Source organism: Enhydra lutris, unplaced genomic scaffold (genome assembly GCF_002288905.1).
Source record: "Enhydra lutris kenyoni isolate GAN:26980312 unplaced genomic scaffold, ASM228890v2 scaffoldscaffold15, whole genome shotgun sequence".
NCBI classification, from domain to species: domain Eukaryota; kingdom Metazoa; phylum Chordata; class Mammalia; order Carnivora; family Mustelidae; genus Enhydra; species Enhydra lutris.
Window position 1 is genome coordinate 928,801 of NW_019154099.1, and position 19,156 is coordinate 947,956.

At 43.4% G+C, this 19,156-nt stretch overlaps 1 protein-coding gene and 1 pseudogene across 1 annotated transcript in view; both read right to left on the reverse strand.

Moving 5' to 3' along the window:
* Positions 1 to 2,860: 2,860 nt before the first annotated feature.
* LOC111147103 (family with sequence similarity 124 member A) overlaps positions 2,861 to 19,156 on the reverse strand; it is a 102,026-nt gene continuing 85,730 nt past the window's right edge. Inside the window, exon 4 of the mRNA XM_022502999.1 lies at positions 2,861 to 3,673. Within this exon, the coding sequence (XP_022358707.1) occupies positions 2,861 to 3,673 (813 nt within the window). The remainder of the gene's footprint in view (positions 3,674 to 19,156) is intronic.
* LOC111147006 lies at positions 17,922 to 18,541 on the reverse strand (annotated as a pseudogene).

A 19,156-nucleotide genomic window follows, 5' to 3' on the forward strand; every position in this document is an offset into this window, starting at 1 on the left:
AGACAAGGGATGGGTTGTGAACTAGACTGGGACACTTAGTAGACCCCTTCCCCTCCCCCCTCCCCTGGGCCATGCTGGGGGGAGGTGTAAGGTCAAGATAAGAGACTGGGTTCCATTAAATGACAAAAAACAAAAAAAACCAAAAACCACAACAAAAAAACCCCCCAAAACCTAGGGCTAAAATCTAGATTTCCTATACCTCAGAACCCAGTCCAGGAGAGAAATAATTTGAGATAGCTTCATGTTTTTTTAATTGAACACATTTATTGAGCATTCACAGTAGGCCAGCCTCCATTACAACAACAGCAGTCCAAGAGTCAGGATCCCCCATTGGGTGTCAGGAGCCTTCCTGGATGAGGAAAATAAATACTAGTGGCCAGAAGTGGAAGCCAGGCTTTTGTCAGTATGTCTCTGTGACATTCTTCTGCACAGAGGGTACTGCCGCTCCCGAGCATAGCCTGGGAGGAAGGCGGGGGAATGCCTGAGTGTGGTCTGTGCTGGGTTCCTCCATTCTCCCCTCATGTTCTGGGGGCATCTTGCATTTCCTGCTTTTGAATGGTGTCGCCGACATCCTTTGGGGCCCCTCAGTTGGTAGACTGGACTGTGCTGAGGGTGGGTTACTAAGAAGAGGTGGGACCGGAGAGCATCAGGGTTTGGGTTCCGAAGTAATCCTAGGGGTGCATGCAAGTATATTAAACTAAACTAAGGGCACGGATGGGGCACACCAGGAGGAGCCATCACTGGACGGTAGTCCATTTGTTTATGCCTCACTGACCTTTGCTGCTCACGAGCTGGTGTCAACACCTTGGAGTTCTTTTTCTCCTTCCTAACACAAACCTGTTGTTTTTCATCCCCCTGCTGCCTTGAGTCACATTTCCGGATGGGAGGTGGATGGCTGGTGGCTTACTAAGAACCATCTCTGCACAAAGAAGCCCCTCAAGGCCCTGAGCTTCTGGGGTCACCGGCATGACAGGAGGACCCCGTGGCAGCAGAGGGCTGCAGACGCAGATCCCTTATTGCTGGCTGCGCCCGAGGTCCTAGATCAGCCTCTCTCCAGCACAGGATTCCGTCTGTTCTCGTAAATAAGATTTGATTGGAACCCAGCCACTCCCGCTCACTCACACATCTCCCCTGGCTGTTTCCACGCTCAGACGACAGAGCGGGGGTCATTGCAACAGAAACCAAATGGCTGGCAAAACCTACCACGTTTGTTATCTAGCCCTTTCTAGAAAGTTTGTTTGCTCCTGGCCTAAAAGTAGAAGAGACCATGTTTTTATTTACTTAACATGGAGAATCTTATCATTTGGATGTCGGGGGCAGGATCTAAGGTTCTCACTGCAGGAATGGCAAAGGCTTCACGGCTGCCTGGAGAGCAGTGTTGAAAGGGATCCTGAGGCCATGTCCAGACTGGTGTGGAAGCTTTCAGAGAGGGGAAAGCTGGACCAGGAGTCACGGAGGCAAGGAGCACCAGACTAGGAAGTGAGCAAGGCCAGGAAGTCCATGCTCCTGTTTCCCAAAGGGAGGTAGCAGGCAGGCACAGCTCGGTGTCACCGTGCCCCGTGCTCGGCACTGCTGAGGTTGGGGCTGTAAACATGCCCTCACTGAGTGGGAGAGAGGTGCTATTTAAATATCATTCATGCTTCGACAGAAGCAGAAAACAGGCAGAAAAGGTTAAGGTTGGGCTAGAGCGCCAGCTTTAATTAAGGCTTCTATGCACTTGTGGAAGGCTGGCGATGAAACAGGGTCTGTCCAGGACAACGTTTTGTATAAAACTTCCCATTTGGAGAAGATGGGGGCCTTTATTAATTTGTGCCATCAAAGTGCCACTGAAAAAGGTTGCAGATTGTTTAGAAACAGAAAGATCAGGGTGTGTGGCAATACATGTTTACTGGAGAGAGCAGTATAAAGTGTGGCTCCTGTCCTTTATATACATACATATATACATAGCCCTTGGATGGTGGTTTTTAAAATGGAACTGTCTTAAGCCTAGCTACCCCTATGACCGATATCCTGTTATCCTGTGACTCCAGTGAGCGGTTCCTCAGGGAGCCACATAAATCCTGGGAGTGGAGTGGTCCTCTGTAGACTCCACTTGTTACAGGGAGGTGTTGTTGAAAAGTGGATGCAAATCTGGTTTTTGGAACTCAGATCATATTTTGATTCCACCATGAGTCTGTTACTCAGGATAAATCCTTATAAAGTATATTAGCTACTTTTGCATAAATTCAGATTTTCAGATGCGCATGGCATCACAGCGAGGCATTTCCGTAGCCTGATAGGTGTTTTGCTGTTTTATCAAGCTGACTTTTCGCACTGTATCAGCACTACCTGGAAATTCTTAGGGCCACCGTTGCCTGGTGATGCAAATATGTATGCAGAATCCAGTAAGCCGTACGTTATGTTACTGTGCACTAATCTCTCATACAGGTCACTTAGTAGCTTTCCCACATTCAACATTTTGGCTTTAATTGTTTTTCCTTCACAGTATGAAAAATTGCCGAATCAGCTCCGGCTGACTAGGTTTTCTTTTCATTTCAAATAATGATATGAGGCATTTAAATTGTATTAAGTGCACTAAACCATATCTCAAAAGGAATTGGGTATTCGAAAAAAGTTTTACAACTTAAGCTCGAGAATTTATTTGCATAAAAATGCGAGCATTTTTCCAGCAAGTCTTTAAAATGTGCCACCTCTCAGGTAAGAATGGGTGGCGTGGCACCTGTGCTAGTGAGCCCGTGAGACGGATGGATTTCCAACAGACCTGGGGGAGCAGGCTGAGCGCATGCACGGGTGGTGTGCAGACCCCAGTGGGGCAGTAGGACCTGAGTCTGTGTGTCTGGAACACAAGAGCAGAGGGTGTTCAGATGTAGAATTCCTCCATGTCATTGTCCACGGGTCCGGCCAGCATTGGGGGCGGCGGGGCGTCTCTGCCCGAGGTCTGCTCAGTGCGGGGAGCATCACAGGGAGGCTCTGGGGAGGACTCTGTGCGTGAGGAGGGGCCACGAGTGGGGGGAGCAGCAGTGGCAGCTGGGGCTGAGGAGCTGCAAGGCCCTTTGGTGAAGAGAGGGAGGGAAGCCCAGGTGGTCTCTGTGGCCCCCCCACTCCCGGTGGGCAGCGGTCCTTCTCTGAAACCCTTCGGCTTTGACCAGTGGCTGCTGCACCTTTCAGGCGGGAGGGTTGCTTCCACGGTGTTGCAGAACCGACTGGGCGCCGAATAGGCAGAGACCACAGAGAGGTCTGAGGAGGACAGCCGGAGGCCCGTGTCCACGTCGGTCTCCTGGGCCCCCTCCAGGTCATCGATGGAGAGGAGGTGGCTGTGCCTCCCCTCCGTCGCCCTGTGCCCTGGGCCATCTGTGTTTGAAAACCACTGTGGTAGAGCTGAGGAGCCTGGGAAGGAGTCTCCTGTGGGCAGACAAAACAAGGACTTGCTTCTCTGGAAGGACCAGGGGAGGCTGGGAGGGCTGCCGGCTTGTCTGGCAGCTTCTTGTGGATGCCCGGTCGGCCGGTCTATCTGGCCAGGGCCTGGATGTGAGCTGTCCGGTACGGGCTGCTGGCTGCTGCCAGGCGTCTGGCTCGGGGCGGTGGTGCTTGGGGAAGGCATGGAAGGAGGTTTTTGCTCCGACGTGTGGTGGCTTCTGCCAGCCTTAGGAAACCTCTTGTGCACCCTTTGCGCCTGTAGGGGAAGAGGGCACGTCATGTTAGTGTAGGACCGGGGTCACTGGTGAGGAGGATGTTAACTCGAAACTTCCAGCAGTGTCGTGGCAATCAAACCTTACCAGACATCTCATTCTCCAAACTCTAAAGCCAAGAGGTAGCAGAGTTTGGGTGAGTGTGGACCCGAGTTCTCTGCCTGAGGAGACCTCTCTGAACCTGGGAGGAGATGCAGGCCTTGGCTGCCATATGGGCTATTGTTATTTCAAGGACATAGGGAGGGCTGCTTGCTGCACGGATTCGCCACAAGCATGAGGGCCTGGCCGAGCGTGAGGATGCTGAGATGAGGATACCAGTAAATACAAAAAGAACATTTGAAGGGTGTGTCTCTCTCCAACCAAAGCAGCACTGTTTGAATGTAGCTGATGGGAAGATGGGGGAGATCAGGGTAGGGTATCACAGTCTTAAGTCAGGTCAACATGGGACTCCATTCCAGTATGTGTGAGATTGCCAGGCTATATCGTACGGTGGCCCATGGCTCAGGGTGGTAAATCTTTGATGAGGGAGGGGCTATCAGGAAATTAGCATTTATTCTCTTGCTATCTGGAACCAGACTCTTCCAGACACTCTGCCCTGCAGGGACTGGACAGGAGGGGGTGCTGCTGACTACTGCCAGACCCCACCGAAGCCCCTTAGGGCTTGGACAAGCATTGTCTCCCTCTAACACCTCACCCTGTTCTGCTCTTCCCCCCACCCTCCTTGCAGCGCACCAGGGACCTGCTTCTGTTCTGTGGAACTGGGGACCTCTATACGAGAGAGAGTCTCCATCCGGTCTAGCTCAGTGCCCACGCCTGCAGGCCAAACTTTACTATGCAAAGTTTCCATTAAATAATGGATTTGGGGACAGTGGCTCTGGCCCTATTTAGTATGGATCATCTAATTTATGAATCCTTGAAATAAGGGTCCTGAGTATGGTTTACTATCAGGGATCTTTCCTGGCACCCAGCAGGCCCTTCCCTATACAACAGACACCCTTGCTTCCCTATTAAATGGGAACTAGGTTTTCCCACAGCTGCTTGAGAGATACGGGTGAATATAAAATACATTTATTTTGTATCTACTACAGGTGAAGGAGGGGACACTAAAATGAGACTCCGTGTTTGACCACATGAAGCTTACGTTTCATTGAAAGATAAGAGAAAGAAATCGCTTGGGCAAGAACCTGATGACAGGCACAACGACAGGGCTGTGAAGGAGAGACCAGGCACACCTGCCCCGTGGGAGCAGAGGAGTCTCCAAAGGAGGTGGCCCCTCAGGTGAGCCTTTGAGATGCACAGCTGGCCTCCTGCTGGATGGCATCGGTGGAGGGGAGGCTGTGCTGGAGAGAGGCCAACCCAAACAGGCTGACTGTTAGCAGGTAGGCAACAAACGTGGAGGGGGTGTGGGGCTGACAAGCAGCTGGCTTGATTACAGTCAAGGTGTGTGAAGAAAAGCAGTGATGAAGTTCACGTTGGGAATGGAGTCTAGAGCTGTTCTGGTCAAGGATACCTTGACTAGGTAAGAAATCTACATACTCATCCTTATGTTGCAGTCTTAATTCTGTTATTTATGTATGACCATTCCTTCCATTGATTTCTAAGGTCTTTGCCTACTTGCAGATCTCTCCTAATCTTATACAGTCTATTCATTCTTTCAATCTCAACACTAACTGAGGGTCTTCTCCATGGGTGTGTTTGAGTTTTGAATGGGTTATTAAAGGTGCACCAAGATACTGCTCTCTTTTACCAGCAGCCTCTTGCATCACAGAAGTATTCTAGTTATCATTTTTTATGGGATCTTTGGTGAGAAAAAGGTCTGGAGGGCCAGGCACAGATAATTTTGAACAAGACATAATCTAAGCCCCTAACAATGAACAACACAGTGTTCAAGGATGATAAAGTGAGCCATGACGAGAAAGTGAGTGACAACATATGGACCATGTTTGGGCACAAAGGAGGGAGAGGCTGATTCTGCTGAGAGTCGAGGCAGCATGGGGAGAGGGTACAAAAAGCTTGCCTTGGGCAGTCATACTTGGACAAAATCTTGGAGGTGCACGAGGTGCCCTCCAACTGGAGTGCGACCAGTGTGGCATGGAGGCACACTCACGCACAAAAGCAGCCTGATCAGAGGCTGTAGGTGTGAACCAAAGCAAGAGATAAGCCCTGAGAGGTGAGAGGAGTCTCGTCAGGGTGGGCCCCAAATCATGTGTTCATGTAAGTCCCCTGCACTTTAAAACCGGAAGACTTGAAAGCAAGATGGTGACAAGGCCAAGTCTGTGGCTGCGGCATAAAGGAGAAAGGACTGGACGGGGAGGAAGACCGGTGGTAGAAAGCATTTTAGAAGATACTGCTGTAGTCTTTCACTTTGTAAGATTTGTGACAAGCCACATTCCCGGTTGCTTGCCCGAGTATCTTCCCAAACATCAATTCAGATATTCAGGTCTTTGTATGGATTATCTGTCCAACCTCCTGATCCTTTCCTTAAATCTCAGTCTCTATATTCTGTGGTGTGTGTCCCCATGGCCTGATGATTCTAGTCTTGCCCTTTCTGTACAGCCCACTGAAATTCCCAAGTCGTTCTGCCAAGGGTGGCTTAAGGAGCCAAAGTTGAAAGTAGCACTTATGGAGATTTTTGATGGTCCAAGTTATAGATCTTTGAAGAACATGGTGCAAAATGCTTTTGGTACAGCCTGTAAGTGGGTGCAGTGTGGTTCTCCTGATGGTCTCAATCATTTGAATTTGGCTAAACAAGAAAAGATAAGTCATGACGCTCTTGAAAGAAGGAAGTCCTCCAGTATGGAGGACTCTTTGGGAGGGGAGAGGCAATGTTAATAAACATTAATCAAGATGTGAATCTAGGATTTTCCCCAAGGGCCCATTCCCCTGGGTGCCCCGATGTATTTCTTATTTGGTAAATGCACATGACCCTATAACTTCCATCTTTGGAGCCTTACTCGAAGAGCATGCATTTGGTAAGCGTGTTTGCATTCTGAATCTGCCTGAAAAAGGAAGCCTCCATGAGGACTGCTTCATGAGCATCAAAAGGCCAAGGTTGCCATGAAAGAAACTGCTAGGGGACATCGAAATCTTCCCAATATCAGGGGGCAGAATGGTGTTAAATTTGACTTAAAACCAGGAACGACTGGCACAGGACAAACAACTGCTGGTTTTGCAGGGATTTTCACCACTGTGCTTGTTCAGTGGAAAGCTACCTGTGCTCTCTCATTTTGGCTCCCTCATGAAGGCAGGAGCTCAGATAAACCAGAAATTACCTGCCTTGAAGACAGGACACACCCCATGTTGGTTATTAGTGCTTCCACGGTGCACCTGGGCTGGTGGGGTTCCAGCTGGACCAGCACTGGCTGGTGGTAAAGGCAGGGTCGGGGGCAGGGAGTTGCAGGAGGGTGGCTGCGAGCCTCCACCCCTCCCTCCAACCCAGCTGCCATGCTGAGCGCATGGGGGATGTGTTTGCAGCAAATCTGGTGGTATTCTCCAGCTCTGCAGAGAAGTCAGCTTCAAAAGCAGCATCTGGTCTATCTTAAAGACAACTCACGTAGACACTGGATGGAGCTTCTTTCTGTGCCCTGCTCCTGGCTGTGCCTCTGTTTCTGGCCTCTCTTGTCTGCTTGTCTAACTTGACCAGGAACACTACAGGCTGAGAATGAATCATTTAGATGTTTCAGGAAACTCTTCCCCAGGTGACCTTTCCAGAGTAAAACCTCACCCTGTGGGCCCTCCTTCCAGGGAAGCCTCTCTCCGCCTGGCCTCGGGCTCTCAGGGTTGCCTTCTGTGACAGCAGCCATGTGCCTTGGAGTCCCCTGCCTTTCTCTCTGAAGCAGTGCAGGCTGCTGACTCACTGGAAGCCAGTGGGTCCTCCCTTTGCTATTTATGGAACAGAATAGCATTAGATAAATGAATCTGCTTCAGGCAACTAGCCAGGGAGATCTGGTTATGTCTCTGAAATCAGAAAGCAGTGACATGTGGCAGTCACCCTGGAAGCTTCTCCGGCAACTTTGAGCCTAGGCAGTTTGCAGTCAGGAATGTGAAGAAGTCTGAGCTGAGGCATCTTTTTCAGTGATCTGGGTGTCAGTAGGCTCATTTTCTGGCACATGGGTAGAACCCCTGGTGAAGGGGACTCTGCCCTGACCCAGTAACCCTGGGCAGTGTCACACTGGAATTCTCCCTCATTCTCACACTTTCTCTTTCTGAGAAGGGTCATTTCCTCTTGTGTCCTTGGTGCAAATACAACCAGGGTGGCAATGTGTGCTGAGTAATGAGACAGCAATCGAAATTTTAATCCAGCGACTAACAAAAACATTAGGGGCAACTCAAGTAAGTTGGGCAATGGGTTCACATGAAAAATCAGATTTTTGTTCTGAAGAAAAACGCATCTTGCTTCCCATTTCACTGTCCTCTGGGAAGTTTTCATATAGCCTATGTTCTCTTTGAAATTATTTAAAACATTTAAAGTTGTTTAAAAACTTACTTTTTAAAGATTTTATTAGGGAGCATGAGCAGGGGTGGGGGAGAGGCACTGGGAGAGGGAGAAGCAGGCTCCCTGCTGAGTAGGAGCCTAATGTGGGGCTTGATCCTAGGATCCTGAGATCATGACCTGAGCCAAAGGCGGATGCTTAACCGAATGAACCACCCAAATGCCCCTAAAAATTATTTTAAATAGAAATGATTAAAATAATTCTTATTGAAATATAGTTGATACATAAAAAATAGAATAATTGTGCTGCACTAATATTACATATTGTGAAATGATCACCATAATAAACCTAGTTAATCACCACACATCCCCGATGAGCTCAAAATGGGAGCTGGCTGTGGTGGGGGGAGGCTTATGGCCACATTCCTGCAACCCCTTCCCCAGCCCTTGCCATTACCACCAGCTAGTACTGGTCCAGCTGGAACCCCACCTGCCCAGCTAGCGCTTCCACGGTGCACCTGAGCCCCCCTCTGGTGACCAACATCAGGTGCATCCTCTCTTCAAAGCAGCATAATTTAGGGTTTATCTGAACCCCTGCCTTCATGATGGAGTCAAAAATAAGATGGCACAGGTAGTTTTCTGTTAAACAAGCACATGGTGAAAATCTCTGCAAAACCACCAAGTGTTTGTCCTCTGCCAGTCATTCCTGATTTTAAGCAAAAAAAAATTTTTTTTCTTGTAATGCAAACTCTTAATCTGCTCTCTTAGTAGTGTTCAATATACAACCCAGTATTGCTAACCAGTCATTAAGCTGTGTCACATCTCCAGGGCTTATGTATTTTACAACTGAAAGTACACCTTTTGAACAGCTTTACTCCCCAGCCCCCAATCCTGGCAACCACCCATCTGTTCTCTGTATCTGTGAGTTTGTTTGTTTGAATTCCACATCGAAGGAAGATCATATGGTACCGTTCTTTGACTTGTTTGCTTAGCATACTGCCTTTGAAGTCTATCTGTGTTGTTGCAAATGGTGGGATTTCCTTTTTTATGGCTGAAAAAATATATTTTTCTTTATACATTCATCCACTGATGGACACACAGGTGGCTTCCGTATCTTGGCCATTGTAAATAATGCTGCAATGTACACGCGGGGCGGTGCAAGTTCTTTTTGGGGGTTTTCATTTTCTTTGGATGAATACTCAGAAGTGGAATTGCTGGATCTTCTGGGAATTCTATTTTTAGTTGTTGAGGAACCTCCATAAGGTTTTCCACGGTGGCTGCAGCAATTTCCATTACCACCAGCAGTCTTCACTCCACATCCTCGACAACATGGTATTTCTTGTCTGATACTAGCCGCTCTGATGGGTGTGGGGTGGCATAACATTTGGTTTATTTGCATTTCCCTGATGAGGAGCGATTCTGGGCACCGTCTTATGGACCTGCTGGCCATCTGAATGTCTTCTAGAGAAAAATCTCTATTCAGATTCTCTGCCCATTTTTTAATCAGGTTCTTTATTTGCTACTGAGTTATGTGAATTCTTTATCTGATAAGCGGTTAATATCCAAATACATAAACATTTGCAAATATTTTCTCCCACTCAGTAGGTTGCTTTTTCATTTTGTTGATGGTTTCCTTTGCTGTGCAGATGCCTTCTCGTTTTGCCAACCCACTGTTTATTTTGGCTTTTGTTGTTTTCCTTTTGGTGTCAAATTGAAAAAAAATCACTAGGACTGATGTCATGCAGCTTACCTGTTTTCTTCTAGGGATTTCATCATTTTAGTTCTTATGTTCAAGGTTTAATCCACTTTGAGTTCATTTTTGTGTATGGTATAAAACAGTGGTCCAGTTTCATTTTTTTCAATGTGGCTGTCCAGTTTTCCCAGTACCATCTGCTGAAGAAACTGTCCATTCCACATTGTATATTCATGGCTCCACTGTTGTAAATTGACCAACCCTGTATGTGTGAAATTATTTCTGGGATCTCTATTATGTTCTTGGGTGTACGTATCTGTTTTTATGCAAGTATCTTTTTTATGGCTAGAGCTTTGTAATGTAGTTTGAAATCGGGAAGTGTGATGCCTCTGGCTTTGTTGTTCTTTCTTAATTAAGATTACTGTATGGTGACTAACATAACACAGTAAAAAAATAAAAAAATTAAAAAAATTAAGATTGCTTTGGCTCTTCAGAATTTTTTTGTGTTTGCATATCAACCTTGGGATTATTCTAGGTCTATAAAAAATACCACTGATATTAATAAGGATTGCATTGAATATATAGATTGTTTTAGATTGTATGGACATTTTTACAATATTGATCCTTCTAATCCATCAGCATGGAATATCTCTCCATTATTTGTATCTTCTTGTGTTTCCTTCATCAGTGTCTTATAGTTTTCCATGTATGGCCTTTCACCTTGGTTAAATTCATTCTTAGGTATTTTATTCTTTTGGTAAAATTAGAAATAGGATTGTTTTCTTAATTTCACTTATGGTTATTGGTGTATAGAAATGCAACACGTTTTTATATATTGATATTATATTCTGCAACATTACTGAATTCATTTACCAGTTTTGACAGTTTTTTTGGGTTTGTTTTATTTTAGTATAGGCTTAAGGGTTTTCTCTATATAGTGTCATGTCGTCTGCCATTAATGACAGTTTTACTTCTTCCTTTCCAATTTGGGTGCCTTTTCTTTCTTTTTCTTGCCTAATAGCTCTAAGACTTGCAGTATTATGTCAAATAAAAGCAGTAAGGTGGGAATCTTTGTCTTGTTTCTGGTCTTAGAGGAAAAGTTTTCTGCTTTTTCACAACTGTGTATGATGTTAGTTGTGGGCCCATTATATATGCCCTTTATTATGTGGAGGTATGTTTCTTCTATATCCAACCTATCCAGAATTTTTATTGTACATGTTGAATTTCGTCAAATTCAAATGTTGAATTTTTTTCTGCATCAATTTAAATGATCATATAGTGTTTATCCATCCTTTGATAATATAGTGTGTAACCCTGATAGGTGGATGTTGAACCATCTTCGCATCCCTGGAATAAATCCTACTCAATCATGGTGTATCGTCCTTTCGAAACTCTCTGGACTTCTTGGATCTGCAGGTCTGTTTCCTTCCCTAGGTTAGGAGAGTTTTCATCCATTACTTTGTCAAATAAGTTTCCTACTTTTTCTCTCTCTCTCTTCTCCTTCTGGGGACCCTTATAATGTGAATGTTAGTCTGCTTGCTGTTGTCCCATAAGTTCCCAAAGCTCTCTTCGCTCTTGTTCTTTTTTGCTTTTTGCTGGTCTTATTGGAGGAGTTCTGATGCCTTGTCTTGGAGTTTACTGATCCTTTTTTCTGCTTATCTAGTCTGTTGTTGAACCCCTCCAGTGCATTTTTCAGTTCAATTACTATTTCTTCTGCTCTATGACTTAATATATGGTACTTATATTTTCTTTTTGTTGAAATTCTCACTTTGTCCATTTTCTCCTGAGCTTAGTGAGCATCTTTATTAGGTAAATTCCTTACCTCTATTTCATTAAGGTCTTTTTCTGAGATTTTACTTGTTCTTTCATTTGGAACATGTTCCTTTGTTTCTGCATTTTCTTTCATTCTCTGTGTTGGTTGCTATGCATTAGAAAAAAAAAGCCAAATCTCCCAGCCTGAAGGAGCGGGATCATGCGGGAGATGAAATTATTATTCAGTCTTGCTCTGGCTTTTCACTGTATCTCGGAGCTTTGCGTTTGTCCCAGCAGTCTATTTTATTCCTAGTGGCTTCAAATAATTGAGGGTGCTCTAAGACTTGTGAGTGTCCCAAAGGGAGGATCTCAATCAGAGCCTAGATTCAGGCTGATTGAAAGCAAGACCCTCAGGCAGCAGAGTTTAAAATATGCAAATATAACTCTTTCAGGGGAAGACTGGGAGACAGGTGTTGTCTGCTTTCTCTACACCAAGCCCCAGCCCGCCCTGGGATGATAGCCAATTAAGAAGCATTTCTTTGTTTGCTACCATCCCATTGACTCCGTGAACACAAGCCCTGCTGGATACCAGGGTCAAGCTATCAAGGAATGTTTTCTCAGGGTGGCAGACACAAGAGGTGGGACACCAAAAAAAGTATATAAGCAGTTCCTTTCTTGCAACCTGGGGCTAGGAGGAGGAAAAGCATGAAGATGGAGAGCATAAGGATGGTGCCACCAGCCTTCCCAGTCTCTGGAGAGGATTATAGTCAGCTCCCATACAAGTATTGAAATAAAAGCATACCCCATAGGCCACAGCTATAAAGATACAGTAATAACCTGCTTTTATAGAGAGAGTGGGAATTTCAGTCTGATACCTCTTTGCCCTGTGGTATAGTTGGTTAAGAACTCCTTTGCAATTTGTTATAGTCCTCTGGAGCCTGTAAAGGTTCAGGCCTGCTGGCCAGCAGAGCCAAGCAGCTTCCCGTGGAGGACAGCTGCAAAAACAGGGCACAAGACAAATGCACAAACTCCTTTCTGGGAGATACTGGTGACCCGGAATGAGGCAGAGGGAAGAGCACAAAAATAGCACCCACAGGCAACTGTTTCGTAAAGCATTTCAGTAGGTCCCTGGATATGTGTTAAATTAGATGTGCCAGCCCTTAGGTGAAGCTTTAAGATAGGCAAACAGGGTGTGGTTGTTTTGTTTTGTTTTTTTAAAAGAAGACTTGGTGCTTTTTAGTTCACTGTCTCTGTGCTAGGCCCTGAGGGTGGGTAATTCTGGATAACCCTTTAAGAACTATTTCTAAAAAACAAACAAACAAAACAAAACAAAAAAACTATTTCTCAGGTTCTGATAGCCTTGTGGGTCTTCTGGACAGGAGCCCCAGTGGGTTTTCAAAGCTAGGTGTTTTGGGGACTCATTTCTCAGGTACAGACTTTAAAAAGCTGCAGCACTACAAGAGGAGTTAAATCCCTTACTCCCCAGGGAGAGATCCGACTTGTGAGATCCCTCTTGATGGTGGGTTACTTTGCCAGGACCGAGTTTCATTGTGAGACTGTCTCAGCCTATCCTACCATTTTTTTTTTTTTTCTTAATTGAAGTATAGTTGACACACAATGTTTCATTAGTTACAGGTGTACAATATAGTGATTCAACAAGTCTAAATGTTATGCTGTGGTCACCACAAACGTGGCTACCATATGTCACCATCCAACACTATTACAACCACACTGACTCTTTTCCCTATGCTGTACCTTTCATCCACATGACTTACTCATTCTGTAACAGGAAGCCTGTACCTCCCACTCGCTTTTCCTCTGGCAACCATCAATTTGTTCTCTGTACTAACGTGTTTGTTTCTGGTTTTTCTTCCTTTTATTTCACTTAGCATAATGCCTCCTAGATCTATCCATGTTGTTGCAAATGGCAATATCTTATCCCTTCTTATGGCTAATATTCCATTGTGTGTATGTATGTTTGTGTGTAAACACACACGCCTCAATCCATTCATCTCTCAATGGACACTTGGGTTGCTTCTATATCTTGGCTAATGCTACACTAAATATAGGGGTATTACATCTTTTTGAATTTGTGTTTTTGTTTTCTTTGGCTAAATAGTAGTGGAATTACTGGATCATATGGTATTTGTTTTTAATTTTTTTGAGGCACTTCCATACTGTTTTCCACAGTGTCTGTACCGATTTGAATTCCCAGCAAGAGTTCACAAGGGTTCCTTTTTCTCTATATTCTTGCCAACACTTACTTATCTTTTTGATACTAGCCATTCTGATAGGTGTTGATATCTCCTTGTGGTTTTGATTTACATTTCCTTGATGATGAGTGATGTTGAGCATCTTTTCATGTATCTATTGGCCATCTTTGTTTTCTTTGGAGACGTTTCTATTCAGATTCTCTGCCCATTTTTAAGTTAGATTATTATTATTTTTTGATGTTGAGTTGTGTAAGTTCTTCATGTATTTTTGGATATTAACTCCCTATCAGATATATCATTTGCAAATATGTTCTCTCATTCAGTAGGTTGCCTTTTCATTTTGTTCCTAGTTTCATTTGCTGTGCAAAAGCTGTTATTTTTTGGTATAGTCCCAATAGTTTATTTTTGCTTTTGTCGCCCTTGCCCTATAGGAGCCATACCTAGAAAAATGTTGCTAAGGCATGGCCATGTTCAAGAGATTACTGCCTGTGTTTTCTTCTAGAAGTTTTATGGTTTCAGGTCTCATACAGTTATTAGGTTCCTTAAAAAAAAAAAAAAAAAGATTTGTTTTTTTAGAGTTAGAGAGGGGGAGAGAGAGAGAGAACCAATGAGCAGGGTGAGGGGCAGAAGGAGAGAATCTCAAGCAGACTCCCTGCTGAGCATGCCCACGCCCCCCACACCCAGAATGGGGCTAATCCCACTATCTTGAGATCGTGACCTGAACCAAAATCAAGAGTCAGATGCTCAACCAGCTGAGCCACCTGGTGTCTCCTCACATTTAGCTTCATAATCTATTTTTGTTTATGGTAAAAAAGTGGTCCAGTTTCATTCTTTTACATGTAGCTGTCTAGTCTTCCCAGCACCATTTGTTGAAGAGACTGTCTTTCCCCTGTTGTATATTCTTGCCTTTCTGCTTGAGATCAATTGACCATATATGCATGGGCTTATTTCTAGGCTCTCTATTCTGTTCCATTGATCTGTGTGTCAGTTTTTGTTTCCAGTACCATCCTGTTTTGATTGCTATAGCTTTGTAGTAGATCTTGAAATCAAGGATTGTGATAGCTTTAGCTTTGTTCCTTCTCAAGATTGCTTTGGCTATTGAGGGTCTTTTGTGGTTCCATACAAATTTTAGGATCATTTCTTCTGGTTCTGTGAAAAATGTTGGTATTTGGGTGGGATTGCATTGAATCTGTAGATTACTTTGGGTAGTACAGACATTTTAACAATATTCTTCCAATCCAGCAGCATGGAATGTCTTTCCATTTGTTCATGTCATCTTCAACTACTTTCGATCAATGTTTTATAGTTTTTAGAGTATAGGAATTTCACCTCCTTGGACAAGTTTATTCTTATTAACTCCTTAAGTTAGTAAGTTTATTCTAATTAACTCTTCTTTAAGTGTTTGGTAGATTTGGTAGATTCACGGGTGAATCCATCTGGTACTAGACTTTTGTTTGTTGGGAGTTTTTTCATCAACAATTTAATTTGTTACTATTAATTGGTCTTTTCAGATTTGCTGATTTTACCTAATTCAGTTTTGGAACGTAGATAAATTTCTGGAAACCTACTATTTCTCCTGGGTTGTCTCCCAGTTTGTTGGCATGCCTTTTTTTTTTTTTTTTTTTTTTTTTTTTTTGTGGTAGTCTCGTATAACCTTTTGTATTTCTGTGGTGTTGATTTTCTTTTTTAAAGATTTTATTTATTTATTTATTTGACAGAGATCACAAGCAGGCAGAGAGGCAGGCAGAGAGAGAGGGGGAAGCAGGCTCCCGGCTGAGCAGAGAGCCTTATGTGGGACTCCATCCCAGGACCCTGAGATCATGACCTGAGCTGAAAGCAGAGGCTTTAGCCCGCTGAACCATGCAGGCACTCCTGTGGTGTTGATTTTTACTTCTCTTTTGTTTCTGATTTTATTTGGGACCTTTCATTTTTTTTTCTTTTGAGTCTGGCTAAAGGCTTACTTTATTTACATTTTAAGGAACCAGCTCTTGGTTTCATTGATCTTTTCTATTTTTTTTTTTTTCTTTCAGTTCCTATTTCACTTATTTCTGCTATAGTCTTTATAATTTCATTCTTTCTACTAACCTTGGGGTTTGTTGTTTTTCTTCTTCCCTTGGTTGTAAAGTTATAGTTTGAGATATTTTTTCTATTATGTTCAATTAGCCAACATATAGTACATCATTAGTTTTTGATTAGATTTTTCTTATTTCTTGAGGTAGGCTTGTATTACTATATATTTCTCTCTTAGACATGCCATCACTGTGTCCCAAAGATTTTATAGCATTGTGTTTTCATGTATTTTTTGACTTCCTTTTTGATTTCTTCATTGACCCATTCATTGGTTGTTCAGTAGCATGCTGTTTAACTTCCACATGTTTGTGTTTTTTCCCAGCTTCCTTTTTTAAAGATTTTATTTATTTGAGAGATAGATTGCAAGCACTCAAGTTGGGGGAGAGGCAGAAGGAGAGGGAAAAGCAGACTCCCTGCTGAGCAGGGAGCCTGATGCAGGACTTTGAGATCACAACCTGAGCTGAAGGCAGACACTTAACTGACTAAGCCACCCAAGCACCCCTCCAGGTTTGTTTTTTTTTTTCTCAATTCTTGTGATTGATTTCTTTTTTCATACTATTATCGCTGAAAAAGATGCCTGACAGCATGTTTTCATTGATTTATTGAAACTTGTTTTGTGGCTTAGAATATGATCCTGGAGAATGTTCCATGTGCACTTGAATGTTACTCTACTGTTTTTAGATGTGGTGTTCTGTGTATATCTGTTAAGTCCATTTGGTCTAATGTGTTATTCAAAGGCGTTGTTTCCTTATTTTCTGCCTGCATGATCAATCCACTGATATACGTGGAGTGGTAAAGTCCCTACTATTATTGTATTTCTGTCAGATCTTCTCTTTATGTCTGTTAAAAGATACTTTATATATTTAGGTACTCCAGTGTTGGCTACATAGATATTTATAATTGTTATATCCTCTTGTTGAAATTGGTCCCTTTATAATTATGTAATGACCTTCTTTATCTTTTGTTACAGTGTTTGTTTTTTGACATTCTTTTTTTTTTTTTTTTTTTTAGATTTTATTTATTTATTTGACAGAGAGATCACAAGCAGGCAGAGAGGCAGGCAGAGAGAGAGGAGGAAGCAGGCTCCCTGCTGAGCAGAGAGCCCGATGCGGGGCTCGATCCCAGGACTCCGAGATCATGACCTGAGCCGAAGGCAGCGGCTTAACCCACTGAGCCACCCAGGCGCCCCTGTTTTTTGACATTCTTAACCCATTTTATTACATTGGCTGGAATGCTCTAAATCCATGAAAGCCTTTAAGAAAATCTTCAATTCCCAACCCTTTAAAAAAGTATGTTGATCCCCCCCCCCACCAAAAAAGAGAAAAAGAAAAAGAAGAAAAAGTAGAGAACTAATGATCTGGACAGATACACAACAGCATGCCTTAGTTCCTCTCATATCCCCAACTGCTATCTGTGATGAAGAATTCTCAGAAAGCAGACGTTTTAAGAATTCATATATGATCTCACCAGTGTAAAAAACGATAACAACACTGATCTGGTGCCTCAGGTCATGCTTTGCAGACCATTTTTTTTTTTAAATTCCTAAGGTGTGATTATACATTTCACATGCATTTGTGAGATATGTAAACTTTATGTTTATATCCCACATGAGTCAAGCTAAAGGTTTTCTAAGTAATGTGTGGCACTAGAAACTTCATGTTGTTATCAAGTCAGTATCAGTATTAAGCGAATGGATTCTACAATGAATTATCATAGACATTTACTGAAAACTAATATAAATCTGGCCCAGAAAGACCAGAACAGAAATATGCAATTTTCTTGATTTAAGATGGTCAAGTGTTTTTGTTTTTTTTTTAAAAAAAGGCTCTATACACTGTTTAATACAAGTATGTATAAGAAGCTTTTGTGTGTGTGGTGACTTTATCATGACAACTCTAGCTGATTCTTTATGAAGGATTAGGGATACACATCTTCAGCAGTGCACAAGAGAAACTCTGGAAAAGGCAATTTCTTGGGTTTAGGAAGGACTGTATTCTGGGAAGTACTTCAGGGGAACGGACAGTAATTCTAGGATTACAGCCAGGAAGTACTGGAAGACTTCAGGAGATGCTTCAGCTTCTTCTAGATTTTCAATGTTGAATAAGCCACTGAAGTGTGATATCTATGTTTTCCTTTTCTTTGCAAGAAATTGAATAGCAGCAAATTCCTCTATACTGAATAACAGGTTCATTTTTTCAGTTTGCTGTTTCTCATCCAAGGCCTTAGGAAGCTCTCTCTTGCTTCCAAGTACTAGCACTGGAATTCCTTGTAACTGTGGCTTATCTAGAAGATTATGTAGTTCATTTCGAGAGTCTTCTATCTTTTCACAATCAGCAGCATCTATCATGTAAACAATGGCATTGACTCCCCTGCAGTACTGTTCCCACATGCTCTGGAATTGGAGTTGTCCTCCTATGTCCCAAATCTTTCTTGTGATGTTATCTTTAGTTACTTTCCTCATGTTAAAGCCCACTGTGGGTATCCTATCCTCACTGAACTGACCTGATGCGCTGACATGGAAGAAGATGGTCTTGCCCGAGTACTGCAGCCCCACCAGCGTCAGTGCCATCTCCTCCTTCCAGAAGAGCGAGCGAAACCAGTCCAGCAGGTGGGAGATGAGCGCCAATATGATGTCTGCCGGGAGGTAGAATGGACGGGCGGGCGGGAGGACAGCAGCAGCGTCGGCTCCCATAAGAGCAGGCCTCAGCCCTGACCCCTCAACGGCTCCTCGGGGCCGTGGCACACCACTGGCCTTGTTTTAATGTCTATTATATCCGATACAAGCATTGCTACCCTGGTTTCTTTGCTGCTGTTCGAATGGAATATCTTTTTCCATCCTTTCACTTTCAGTCTTTAGGTGGCTGTAGATCTGAAATGAGTCTCTTGTAGGCAGCCTACAGATGGGTCTTTTTTTGTTTTAATCTATTCTTTCACCCTATGTTTTTTGATTGGAGCATTGAGACCATTCATTTAAAGTAATTACTGATATGTATGTTATTACCATTTTCATTGTCTTCTGGTTGTTTTTGTCGTCTTTCTCTGCTCCTTTCTCCTCTTGGTTTCTTTCCTTGTGATTGGTGACTTCCTACAGTGTTATGATTGGGTTTCTCTTGTGTATGTGTTTGTGTGTGTATGTATTATAGGCTTTTGATTTATGGTTACTGTGAGCTTCATATATATTATCCTAAGTATACACTAGTCTATATCAAGTGGATGGTCCCTTAAGTTTGAGCACATTCTAAAAGAAATTTTTTACTCTCTCCTCCCTTTTTTATGTATATGTTGTCATATTTTATACTTTCCTTCT